Source organism: Artibeus jamaicensis, unplaced genomic scaffold (assembly GCF_021234435.1).
Source record: "Artibeus jamaicensis isolate MK-2021 breed Jamaican fruit bat unplaced genomic scaffold, CSHL_Jam_final contig_859, whole genome shotgun sequence".
NCBI classification, from domain to species: Eukaryota; Metazoa; Chordata; class Mammalia; order Chiroptera; family Phyllostomidae; genus Artibeus; species Artibeus jamaicensis.
This window is the reverse complement of record NW_026521989.1, coordinates 54,414-66,778: the sequence shown is the minus strand read 5'-3', so window position 1 is coordinate 66,778 and position 12,365 is coordinate 54,414. Positions and strand designations below refer to the sequence as shown.

Genomic DNA, 12,365 nt, shown 5'->3' with positions numbered 1-12,365 from the left:
GAGAGTGTGGGAAGACAAGGACTTAGTGATGGGAGGTTGATTAGATTACAAATTAATTAGGCAGTTTTCCTGGTGAGCAGTTTGGCAATGCGTTTCCAAAGGCAGAGGGTGGACGCAGAATGCTATTTCTGGCACCGTAGACATGGAGCAGAGGGAGGGTACGGAGCTGAGTTAGGGACATCCACACTTGGAAATGCTGAAAGCTTTGTTAGACACGGAGGCTGCTTGTCCAGCCCAGTTGGGTGGAATGCATGCATGCATTTATTTTTATGTCCTGCGTTTAAAAAAAAGTGCCGCAGTTCGACCACAGGGGGTCAAGGGGTCCCACAGGTGAGGGTAGGCGTCGGCGCTGGGTAACAGACGACAACACGCCTCAAAGGACAGTGAAGCTCTGTTCCGTTTATTGCAAGTACAAGCAGGTTTTTATATTTTCATTTTAGGTAGTGATGAACATTTGCAGTATAGCATGATCATTTAAGCAGAAAAAATCAATACAAAGGTAATCAGTAGAAGTACGAAAGTTCCCATAGATTTAGTTATAATAAACAAAGATTATTTTAACCAGGAGAGCTATTAATCAGACAATTAGAAGTATCTTATTGTAGATTAAAGTTTCTCAGAATTTGTCATAGGGCAAAACGATTCGCTAGATTGAGTAGAGAAAATAGGAAATTTCTTATAAGGCCCTTGTGATGTCTAACTTAGCTATCTATCTTTTTCTGTCTAAAATGTTTCTCTGTGTACTATAAACTCTGACTCTTTAGTAACTGTTTAGTTTGTAATAACTAGCCAGCTTTCGTTATTTCTTTGCCTGTCTAGTTGATACATATTCTTATTCAAGGTAAAGGAGGGGCTATTCCTATGTTGCAGGGGGCTTTCAAGGGTACTTCTTTCAAGTTTCTCTAGGAATTCTTTTATAGACATGTTTTGTACTTTGATTCCCTCTAAGAAAGCAGTGAGATCATCTCCTGATTTCCTAGAGTTTTCTATCTTATCTTGGGTGTTTTTCCAATGATCTGTTATTGATTAAGCTTGAATTCTCAGATTGTTCTGGTTGTTTCTCTGTACCTATATTCCCTGACGTTTCTAGTATGATATCATTATTCTGTTCATTGAGCCGGGAAAGGTCTAGGCACACTATCTGAATCACTGCCGGGGTATTCATAATGGTTAAAGCAAAAAGGGTCATGATCTCCAAAGCAAGCACAATCACAATAGGTATTGCAGGGCCTTCCATGCCACGTCCACCAGGTTGGAAACTGCTTCCTTGAAGTCTTACACCCCCTCTCAGGACCTTGTCACGGAGAGAGGGATCCAACAGTGGACGCGGCAGTGGACGTGGCAAAAAAGTTTTCAACTTTCAGCAGTGGTAAACTACACCTAGCAAATTTACTGTCCTCACTATTGTTAAAGTTTACTGAGTGGATCGGATACTCTTTGAAAAGGTGGTGACTTGATATAAAGGCACTGTGTGAGTAATTCATCGACCGAGCCACAAACACAGAAATGTGATATATTCCTTTGTGCAAGTGTGTGTCCAAATAGTAAATGAGCTTTGTGGAATCTGAGTCAACCACCTGCCTGCCTGAGGTGGCGTCCGAAGGAAGAGTGGTCTTCTGATAACACGCAGGAGTTAGGGTTCTGAGCGGTGGGGGGGCAGGGGGACTCTTCTGGGGAAAGAGGTGTGTGTGCCTGAGTAAAAAACATGCCCCTGGTTCTGGAAACAGAATGGGCACGGGGGTCCACGTCCTGACCCCTCCGGCCTGGGGGCAGCGGCTGAGCCCGCTGCCCTGCAGGTCGGTTTTGGTTTGGTTTGGTTTCCCTGTGTGTGGCGAGCAGGGCTCCCACCCACTTCCCCAAAGGGGCAGGTTGGGTAGGATGGCGGTGGGCGGTTTGGGGGAGCCCCAGCGTCTGGTCTCAGGGGGCCCGGGCAGCGCGTATCTTGTCCTGGTGCGTGAGGAGACACAGGATCGCTGTCTCCCCCGGCGAGGTTTGTCTCCCACACAAAGGAGCGAGCACCGCCTTTCCCCGCCGTGCTGCCAGCTGGACACCGAGAGCTGAAACAGGAGCCCCCACCCAGTGCACATATGGTCTCCTTCCGGGTGCCCAGGCCCAGGCCCAGGCCGGTGAGGCGCGCAGGGGTGGGGGGCTTCTGCCCGGGTGCAGCGGCGATGGTCAGACTGGCAGGAGAGGCTGAGCAAGAAGGTTTTTTTTGCCTTGTCCTTTCTCCCTGGCGCTTTCCTGTTCCATCTCTGCTTGGCCAGGCAGGTGCTGCTGGCAGGAAAGTTCAGGGCCCACGGGGTAACCTTTTCTTTATCTGTCTCTCTGGTGGTCACCTGCGTGTTTGTCCTGGGCATGCAGGCTGCCACAGCTCCCTGGAGATCCTGCCGGCCAGTTCTGCGGTGGAGGGGGCTGCCAGTGTGGTCCCGGGACGATTTTGCCCGTGGCTGTACCGTTGCTTGAGACCAGAAACCAGGTCATCCGCGGCATTTAATGCCGATTAGTGTGGCCGAGGCTGTAAGCCCCGTGTGGGGGAGGGGTGAGAGTCCAGTGGCCCGGCTGCCCCTGTGGCTCAGGCACTGTCCCATTTTTGCTCCTTTAGAGGCGAGTCAGCGTACATCCAGCTCTTCTATAGGATGTACAGACGTCAAATGTCTTGGGGGAAAGGTTCTTTTCAACAGCATCTCACAAACTGTGTTGTACAGCTTGTTGTGAGAATATCCATCTTCTGATTTTTGTACGGTGACTTTAATTGTGTGTACAGTGATACCTCACCAGGATTCTGAGGCCCTTTTTCGGGGGGGTGGGGGAATCTTACTTCTGAACCAGCAGCGTGGCAGGAAGTTTTTCCAGGGCCACATTACCTAGAGGGACGATTCGGATCATTGCCTACGTCTTTGCTGCCCGTCTTCAAGGCCTTTCGGGACTGAGTGCGTCCACTCGGTTTGCATTCAGGAGCTGACAAGCACGGCTGTGGAGGAGGAGGTTCCTGGCAGGAGCTGTGGGGTCAGTTGCATGGAGTGGCCGGTGATGCACCGGAAGGAAGGAGAGGCCAGAGCTGGCGACAGTGCCTGTCCGTTCTAGGACTGTGTGCCTTAATTAACAACATGCCTGGGATCCTGCTGTCACTCGGTTGCAGGGAATTGTGCCCCCAGCAGGGGCTGCGTCCCCCACCCCCGATGTTCCAAAAGCAGCTCGGTGCCTGGATGCGGCTGGAGGACACAGGAGGCTGGGCTGTGGGCAGGTCTTGTCTTCCCCTCACCCCCCACCCTGTGTGTGGACTCTTCCCGGGGGCAGAAACTGTGTGTGTTCTGAAGGAAGGTTCCCATCTTCGTGGGGGTGCTGGTGGGACCTGGCAGAGGTGGGCACTTGGGGTCTGCATGTCCCCCCCACACACACCATGCGCCACAGTGGGGGAGGGGATCTGAGACCATTTATTCAAGTTTCAGGGGACCGTTTGCATTTTGAGAAGTTTGGAAATTATTGTGAGTTGCTCTTGTGCCTGTGTTCTTGTTAAAACAGAGTATAAAGCTGGAGGTTTATGCTGGGCAGACATCCTGACTTGTTGGGGCTGTTTTCCATGATTTCTTTTTTTAATTGAGTTATAATCAATGTCTATTAGTTTCAGGGGTACAGCGTAATGACTGGATATATATACATATTGTGAAATGATCCCAGTGAGTCTCGTTAACAGCCGTCTCCACACAGAGTTGTACATAGTTTTCTTGGGCGGTGAGAACGGTGTAGCTTGTATTAAAGTCAGGAGGGGGAGGAAAACCATGCAGATCAGAAATGTTTTATTTTGGGAAGACTTGCTTGTGTTGATATTTAGAGTTCGTGTACGGCATAAACACTTAATCCGATGAATCTCTAATTGTGTGTGATGTTTCATATTCTAAGTCAAGTCCAGACAGGTCAAAAGATGTTTTTCCCAGCAAGGCAGGCAAGTGGTGTTTGTAAAATTTCCTTTGAAAACACTGCTGGCTTGTAACCTATTAAGACATGCACAAAATGTTTCAGTTATTTTTGTTCCTGTGTTGTTACAAATAGATAAGACTCCCAGCCCTGCCGCTAATCCTTAGGGCTACTTGTAATTAGTTACCTCCCTAACCTCCCGAGTTTTTTTTTTGTGCAGACACTACTCTGTTGAAACTGGCCTGAAAGGAAGTGTGTGGGTGCCCTTGTGCACATTTAGGGGCGGTGTGGATAAAGCCTTTTTAGCGCCGCTGGTGCTGGCGAAGATAGTCTTTGCTTCTTTTTCCTTCCCAGGAACGGGTTTCTCCATGGAAATAAGATTCCAACTGCTGCTGGCCCTGGCGTTGGTTTAAAATGCAGCGTGCATGCTTCATGTCCGTTGCAGCCCCTGCGGTCCTTTGGGAATGTGTACCTTTCTTTAATTGCCCTCTGGTGTAGAGGCAGGCACCGCTCGACCCTCATCCGGTAGGACTGTGGGTTTTATCCAGTGTGGTCACACCATCCGCCGCATCGCCCTGGCTGAGCACTCAGCGGGGAAGAACTCTGTGCCTGAGAGAGTTCTCCAAAAGGCTGCCAGGGGCTGGGAATTTTCTTCGGGTAAATATGTGTAATCATCCATACCGTGTGCTCTGCCCTGTGTTTCTGCGTGCAAGCCACGGATGTTAGAAGCATGGTCAGCAGGCCGTGAAGCTCTCGCCGTGGGGCCCTGCACCCTGGGGACGGCCACGTTCTTTCACGGCTGAGCCAGCTTTGAGACCCAGGGTGGACGCATGTCAGCCATCCCAGAGACTGTGCACGCAAGGGAGTGTGGGGGAGGGACAGAGAGGAGGGGCTTCTCAGGCCTGAGCTTGTGTCTGAATGGCCAGGGGTCTGGGCCAGCGCCCCCTACTGGGGACCTGGCCTGCAGCCCAGGCACATGCTCTGACTGGGAATCGAACCAGTGACTCCTTGGTTCTCCCTCAATCCACTGAGCTACACTGCGCAGGGCAAAACTATTTTATAGATTTGAAATAAATTTAGATTAGGATTGTTGTGCAGTTTGTGGGGAAGGTTTCCCAGGCAGTGTTGGGGACAGAAGGGTGTTCAACCTGCCCTCGTCATTTCTGCCGCATCAGCAGGGGCTGAGGGAAGGTGTAATGAGCGTGTGAGGACGCTAGGTGGCACCAGACCTCTCTGTCCCCAGACCGCAACACAGGGTGCTCACCGAGCAGTGGGCCAAATATGCAGGTGCTGGGTGGCCTTCTGCCTGTTCCCGCCGTCAGTCCAGCCCTTCCTGGCCTCAGGGTGCGGGCCCACACACCGGCAGGGACCTCCTGCAACCCCCCAGAAGTGTTCACAGCACTTGACAAAAGGACAGACAGTTGAGGAACGTCCCACTCTCCCCAGTGCCTGGGACACCCTCGCTCATATCTTGGAGGTGCGAGCTTGTCCACGGGGTTTTCTTTTATGCTTTTTTTAAAAAATAGCTCCATTAGTACTGTAACTGTTGGCTGTGACTTCTATGTTTTTAATCTAATTTTTATAAAATCCTTAGCTAAGGATATGCTTATTTAACTTAGAGACAGAAAGAGGGCGAGAGAGAAACATCGATCCATTGCCTCGCATACACACACCCTGAGCGGGGATCGAACCTGCCACCTTTTGGTGCATGGGACGATGCTCCAGCTGCCCGAGCCGCCCGGCCAGGACAACCGTGTCTTCTTGAAACAGACACACGGACCTGCGTGTTGGCTTTCTAGAAGGAGGAGAACACCTACCCCGGCGGTGGTGCCCGGTGGACCCCAACCCTAGCCATGTGGAAGGCATTTTTCCTCCCACGCCGGCCTTTTCTCTGCCGCCTGTTTCAATCAGCTGGGCCGATGCCCTTCAGGAACTAACCCTGCAGGAAGATGGAGGAGGCCGCGGAGGTCATAGTGCAGAGGCCGCGCTCTGGGCCGGCCGTGCAGGCGGCCAGGACCTTCCTGACCAGGATCCTGAGGCAGGCCATGAGCTATGGTCTTGGTGCTGCCGCCCCGGGCTTTGTCCATCTGTTCTGTGCTTCTGTTCCCGGGAAACTGCGATAAAGCCGGTGTATTCCATGAGCTGCCAGGCAGGTGGGCTTCCTCGTGAATGACCAGAGGTGTCAGGTGGTTTATGTGTGAAGGTGCTTTTGTGGTTCTTCCTTTAATAGTCTTCACTCTTGCCTGCGTTTGCCTGCTTGGGAGGAGGCTTGGTCTTTGACGGGGACCCGAAGAGGCTCCTGTGTCTGGCTGTGTGGCAGCCACTGCAAGGCTTCTACTGTCCTCAGCTGATGGCCTTCAAGTGCCAGAGGTGCCCGGAGGCTCTGTTACGCTTCCACCGCAGCTGCAGGGATTTCCACCTGGACGTACCTGCCACACCTGGGCAGGTGTGGCTAGAAAGCCACACCTGGGCAGGTGTAGCAGACCACCCAGGGGATGGTAGGGACTGGGGAGTGAAGGGAGGGGGAGGCTTGTACCAGGTTCGGCAGCCCTGCGCTGCCCCTGTTGAACGAGGGCATCGTGAGCCCCACAGCAGGGACCTGTGGTTCACATCCCAGACACCCCGAGAGGGTTGGAGGTGTAGATGTCTCCTCGTCTGAGGTAGCTACAACGTGGCCACATTTACTCAAGTGAGGAAGTAAATAGAAGCAATCTAAACAGAGAGCCGGCTGAGCTGGGGATTCCTTGTGCTTTTCTCCAGCCCTGGTGCTTTGTTCCCAAGGAGGGTGAAGCCCTGTGCAAAGCTCTGTGCAAAGCTAAGCCCAAAGCCGAGGTGCAAAGCGTTGCTGAAACAGGAAGGCTGGCAGGTTCTGTTTGTGGGGGAGGGACGGGCAAGGTTTTTTTACTTAGCTAGAGTACATTGGGAGAAGGAAGGCTGGCTCCCCTTTTGGGGCCTGTGATCGGCGCTCTGCACTGGGGTCAGAGAGGTTTGAACACAGCGTCCGAGGCCTGGGACGGGCAGAAGCACCTGAAGGAGCCGGGGCTTCTCTCCACACTCGGCAGCGCGGAGCCGTCCTGGGTGGGGGTGGCGTCCGAGTCGTCTGCCTTCTTTTTCAGGAGGAACGAGCTGAGCTGGCGGCCTCACTCCTGGCACGCCACCAAGTTCTCCGACGGCCACGGCGAGGCGTCCGCCTGTCCGCTGTCCTCCGCTGGCGCCTGCCCCTCTTGGCACGGCCGACACCACGCCAGGTAGGCCGGCCCTTCCGGTTAGCACTGGCAGTTGCGCCCGTGTCCTCACTAGTGCCCTGCCAGAAGGGTGACAGTAACAGCAGTAGTGTGGCTGTTACGTGGGCACACACGTGAATCTGTGCGCTGGATTGTGTCTCTACGTGTGCGTCTATGGGTATGCATGGCAGGACGTGAGCACACTGCATTTTATTCATACATGTGAGTGTGCACACGAGGGCTCACACTCATCTACACGTGTGCATGTACATGTGTACCTGTGTGTCCATGTGTGTGAGCGCGTGTGTCCTTATATGTGAGCTTGTGCCCGCCTGTGTGTGTGGGAGCTCCCATATGCAGGTTGGGTCAGGTTTTGGAGGATAGGGCTAGTCTGCCACAGCATGGAAATGTGCTGTGGGAAGTGTTCCCCGTCCCTGCCAAACACGGCACGGGCTCTTCCAGGTGACAGGGGGCGATGGTGAGGCCCCCCCCCCCCCCGGCAGGTTTGGAAAACCGCCGACTCTCCGCCGAGCAGTAAAGCCTCAGTGAAAAGCCCGCCTTTTCATTGGTGATGGAGCTGACGTCTTATTCTGGGATCTCCGTGAAGCCCACATTGGCTGGTTCCTTCTTGATGGGACACGCAGGTGTGTGGCCACACCTGTGTGCGGGTGGTGCTTCAAGGTTGTTTCTGTGTCCTTGGCCACAGGGTGTCACGGAAAAGTCAGCTCAGGACTGTTGGTGTGCGGGGCAGAGGACAGGCTGCATTTCTGACAGGGGCCCCTGGTCTGTGCACACAGTTTCCTGTCTCATCGTGGTCCTTTGCAACCTAAGGTGGCCATGGGGGCTGCTTGTTTGTTTTTAAGATTTTATTTATTTTATTTTTGGAAAGGGGGAAGGGAGGGAGAAAGGGTGAGAAATATCAGTGCGTGGTTGCCTCTCATGCGCCCTCTACTGGGGAACTGGCTTGCCACCCAGGCCCGTGCCCTGACTGGGAATGGAGCCTGCGGCCCTTGGCTTGGCAGGCCCTGCTCCATGCACTGAGCTACACCAGCCAGGGCTGCCTGTTCTTCATTTTAACCTCGAAGCAGGAATGTTGTCGCTCTGCTGAGCGTGACTGAAACCAGTTCACCAGCCTCTGGTGCCTACGGTGCAACCCCTGAAACCCTGTGCTTCTTCTCGCCCCCAGCTCGTCCTCCCAGGACCTGTCGGGTGCATGGGAGCCCACGAGCCTGCAGCGCACCTCGGGCCACTCCAGCTCCCTGGGCAGCGTGGACAGCCTGGACCAGCCCTCACAGCCCTACGCCTCCGGCCGCCTCTCGGCAGCCAAGTCCAACAGCAGCATCGACCACCTGGGCGGCCGGAGCAAGCGGGACTCGGCCTACGGCTCCTTCTCCACCAGCTGCAGCACGCCCGACCACACCTTGCCCAAGGCGGACGCCTCCTCCACGGAGAACATCCTCTGCGCGGTGGGGGTGTGGGAGGCCCCCCGGCCGGCCGGCGGCCGCCAGGACACTCCTGGCCTGGAGTGTGGGCTCGGGCCCTGGGCGCCCAGGGTGGCTCGTGACAGCAGCAGGAGCCCCAGGCCCCAGGACGGGCCGGAGCCCAAGCTGCCTGCGTCGGGGAGGGCCAGCCTCGGGCCCGTCTGGTATGTTCCAGAGAAGAAGAAGGCCCCCGCTTCCCCGCCGCCGCCCCCACCCCCGCTGCGCAGCGATAGCTTCGCGGCCACCAAGAGCCACGAGAAGGCCCAGGGCCCTGCGTTCGCAGAGGCCGCCGCCGCCCAGCACTGGGCGGGTCTGGCGCGGGCTCAGCCCCGCGGCGACTGGGGAGCAGAGCCCGCTGAGGCCCAGCGCTGGCCCGCACGCCCCGGAGATGGCCGGCGGCGACCGGGCAGCTCCGGCTGTGCAGCCGACGCGCACCTAGACTGCGGGGGGCGGTCCGCCAGCCCCGGGGCCGCGGGCCGGCTGCAGGCTTCTCTGTCCAGCACCGACGTGCGCTTCCCGCCGACCCCCTACGGCTGCCAGCACCTGCGCCAGTCCAGCGACCAGAGTCCCTTCTCGCACGAGGGCCCCGGGGCCACCACGGCGCAGGGAGGGCAGCTGCGCGGGGTCCTTGCCGCGGCGCTTCGGCCGGAGGTTCCCGCCCAGCGCTTTCTGGAAGACCAGCCCTCCCAGGCCAGGTGGCCGCATGCTGCTGACCGGAAGGGGGACAGCGGTGGGCAGAGCCACCAGCGCGCCATCACTGCAAGACAGGGCCTTCCGGGGGGCCCTCAGCTGTCGCAGCTCCGGGAGGGCTATTGGCGTTGCGGGTCGCCTCTGGGTGCCCTGGACGGTCCCGCCACGCAGCCGGCGGGCCAGAAGCCCCGCGGTCACTTCCCACAGCACGAGGGTGCGCAGGAGAGGGCTGACGCAGGGGACAGAGCGGCGGGCGGCTGCTCCTCGGGGATGGAGGGGCCCCCGGGGGCCAGGCACGGCGACCGCACCAGCCGGAAGCAAGTGGCGGACGCCTTCCAGTGGGCCGACGGGGACAGCGGCAAGATCTCCGCTCACAAGACACCCCTGCTGCACTCGCTGACCCAGGAGGGCCGGGAAGGGGGCCCCGAGAGGCCGCCACCCTTCGACGCCCAGGTGGGCAAGCCCACGCGGAGGAGCGACCGGTTCGCCACCACGCTGCGCAACGAGATCCAGCAGCGGCGAGCGAAGCTGCAGAAGAGCAAGAGCACCGTGGCGCTGGCTGGGCCCAACGGCGAGGCCGAGGGCGAGGCTGGCGGCTGGCGCGGGGCCGCCGCCCCAGGACCCGCTTTCCTGGGCACCTATAAGGACCACCTGAAGGAGGCACAGGCCCGCGTCCTCCGGGCCACGTCGTTTAAGCGCCGCGACTTGGACCCCAGCCCCGCGGAGCCGTACGCGGGGTCCCCGGAACCCAGGGCCGGGAGCCACCACCGCCCGGAGCCCACCGCGGGGCCCCGCGCCTGGGAGGCGGGCCCGGCCCGGCCGCCCTCCTGCGCAGGTGGCGCGCCCCACGTGGCCCGCATCGGGGGCCGCAGGCGGTTCTCGGCGGAGCAGAAGCTGAAGTCGTACTCCGAGCCCGAGAAGATGAATGAGGTGGGGCTCTCCGGGGGTCGCCGCCCCCGCCCGCCCCCCGAGGACGCCGTGGGCACCTTCGCAGACAGGTGGAAGTTTTTCGAGGAAACCAGCAGGCCACTGGCGCAGAGGGCCTGCCCGAGGCAGGTGCTCCCCGCGGGCCCGCGGGAGAGGCTGGACAGGCCGTGGGCCACCGCCCACGGGGACCAGGGCCCCGAGCTCCGGCCCCAGGAGAGGTCCCGCACCACCTCCTTCGGAGAAGGCGCTGGCGGCGCCAGGAAGGCGGCGACAGCGGCAGCGCCGCAGCGGCTGGGAACCTTTGCCGAGTACCAGGCCTGCTGGAGGATGCAGGGGAGAGGCCCGGACGCCAGGGCCTCGGGCCGGTACCACTCGGCCGACGACATCCTGGATGTGAGCCTGGGCCCGCGCGAGCGCCTGCAGCACTTGCACGAGCGCTCGCGGTCCTCGCCGTCCACAGAGCTCTACACACAGGTGGGCCTCGCTGTTTTCTCATCCTCCCCGAGCACGTGTATTGATTGATTTTAGAGCGAGGAAAGCGGAGACGGAGAGACATTGATTGGTTGCCTCCCGTATGCGCCCCAGTATGCGCCCCAAGCGGGGAGCAAATCTAGTCTTTTCGGTGCGAGCACAATGCTCCAACCCACTGAGCCGCCCGGCCAGGGCCCTGATAGTTTAAAGGGCCCTCCTTTTTCTTTGAGTCCCCAGTCCTGTTGCTGTCATCCCTGGGTTCCCCTGTCCCCCCCCCCCCCCCCCCTTAGCTGGTCCCTGCGTTAACAGGCAGCAAAGACCTGGTAGGAAACTGTGAAAGATGGTGAGTTGTCCTCTGAAATGAAAAGCGGTGTCTTAGGTAAACAGGGAAAAGGAACGACAGCTGCTTTTCGAACATGGGTATCATTGAATATCTTTAGTATCTGTTCTTTTTAGTGCTCTTTTTAAGTTTTTTGCAAGCATTTTAAAAGATGGGTCTGGGGCAAAGGTGATGAAAGAGCCCTGCATTGCACTGTTTTTAAGGTGAGAGTGTGGGCGGTCAAACGTGACCGGAAGCTTCCGCACAAGTTCCATCTTTGTGTCCGAGCTTCCTTGTGGATGGCCTCCCTCTCTCTCCTCCTGCGTTTTGGGGCCCCCAAACCTGCCCGTCGGTGTGTCTGAGCGGTTTGCTGCGGCGGCACCCGGGGCAGTCTCTCGAGAAGAACCGGCAGCAGAGTTATCACAGAGCAGTCAGGGTGTGGGTGCGAGGGAGGGAGGCCCGGGTCTGTGGAGTCCGGGCTCTGGGAGGTCCCTGGGCTTGAGCAGGGAGTGTGGTGTTCTCCCCTGTGGGTGCCCTGGCCTGTGGCCCGTGGCCTGTGCAGAGTGACCACCGAGAATTCCTGGCTCGCTCAGTCAAGGCACGGAAATCCCAGCTTTGGCAGGTCAGTGGCTCAAGGCTCTGCTGCAGAGCATTGTCCGACGCAGCTAGGTTGCATTGCACTGTGCTTGGAGGACTGTGTTTTTTTCTTGTTGTTTTTGTTTTGGGAGCCAGTCGTGTCCCCCCCGGCGTTCCAGGCCTCACGGTGTGGACGCGGGGTCTGGCTGGGCCGTCCTGGGGCAGCAGTTTGCGGAGCTGAGGTCCCAGCCCTGTGGCCGAGTGCCACTGCCAGGCGGCAGGCTGCGTCATTGCCCCTGTGGTGCCGGCTCTCCCGAGAGCCCACAATGACGGGGTTCGTAATAACAGATGTCTTGAAGGAGGCAGCCTGGTGACGCGCGTGTCCCTGTGCTGCCCTTGGCAGGAAGCTCCCGTCGAGCCGCGGCGACAAGCAGAGGACTCTGGGGAGCACACAGAACTGGTCTCCGCAGTCCAGGACGAGGAGCCGTGTCCGGCCCCAAGGTAAGCGCCTGACTTCGGGTTTGGGGTGAGCAAGACAGCCTCTGGGGTTGGCTGTCTTTCTGGGGGTAGTTGCTTGGTTCACGGGGTTGGGCTTGTGGTTTTGGCGCAACCCGAAGGGTTTGCTAACGGCGTTCCAGTGTCCCCGGGTGCCCCCCCACCCCCAGCCTCCACCCCGCTTCTTGGCCAGAGCCACAGCCCCACATGCCACCTGGGGAGGGGCCCAGACGGCCGTGGACACGTCCAGTGCCACTGTGGTATTTT

General features: G+C 58.1%; 1 protein-coding gene across 6 annotated transcripts in view; it reads left to right on the top strand.

Annotated features, from left to right (window-relative positions):
• Positions 1-12,365, top strand: part of SHROOM2 (shroom family member 2) — a 96,075-nt gene that overhangs the window by 53,212 nt on the left and 30,498 nt on the right. For all 6 annotated transcript variants that reach the window (XM_037157577.2, XM_037157576.2, XM_053673422.1 and 3 more), the window contains exons 3-5: positions 7,032-7,163; positions 8,326-10,711; positions 12,007-12,104. In XM_037157577.2, coding sequence (XP_037013472.2) covers positions 7,032-7,163; positions 8,326-10,711; positions 12,007-12,104 — 2,616 coding nt within the window. The remainder of the gene's footprint in view (positions 1-7,031; positions 7,164-8,325; positions 10,712-12,006; positions 12,105-12,365) is intronic.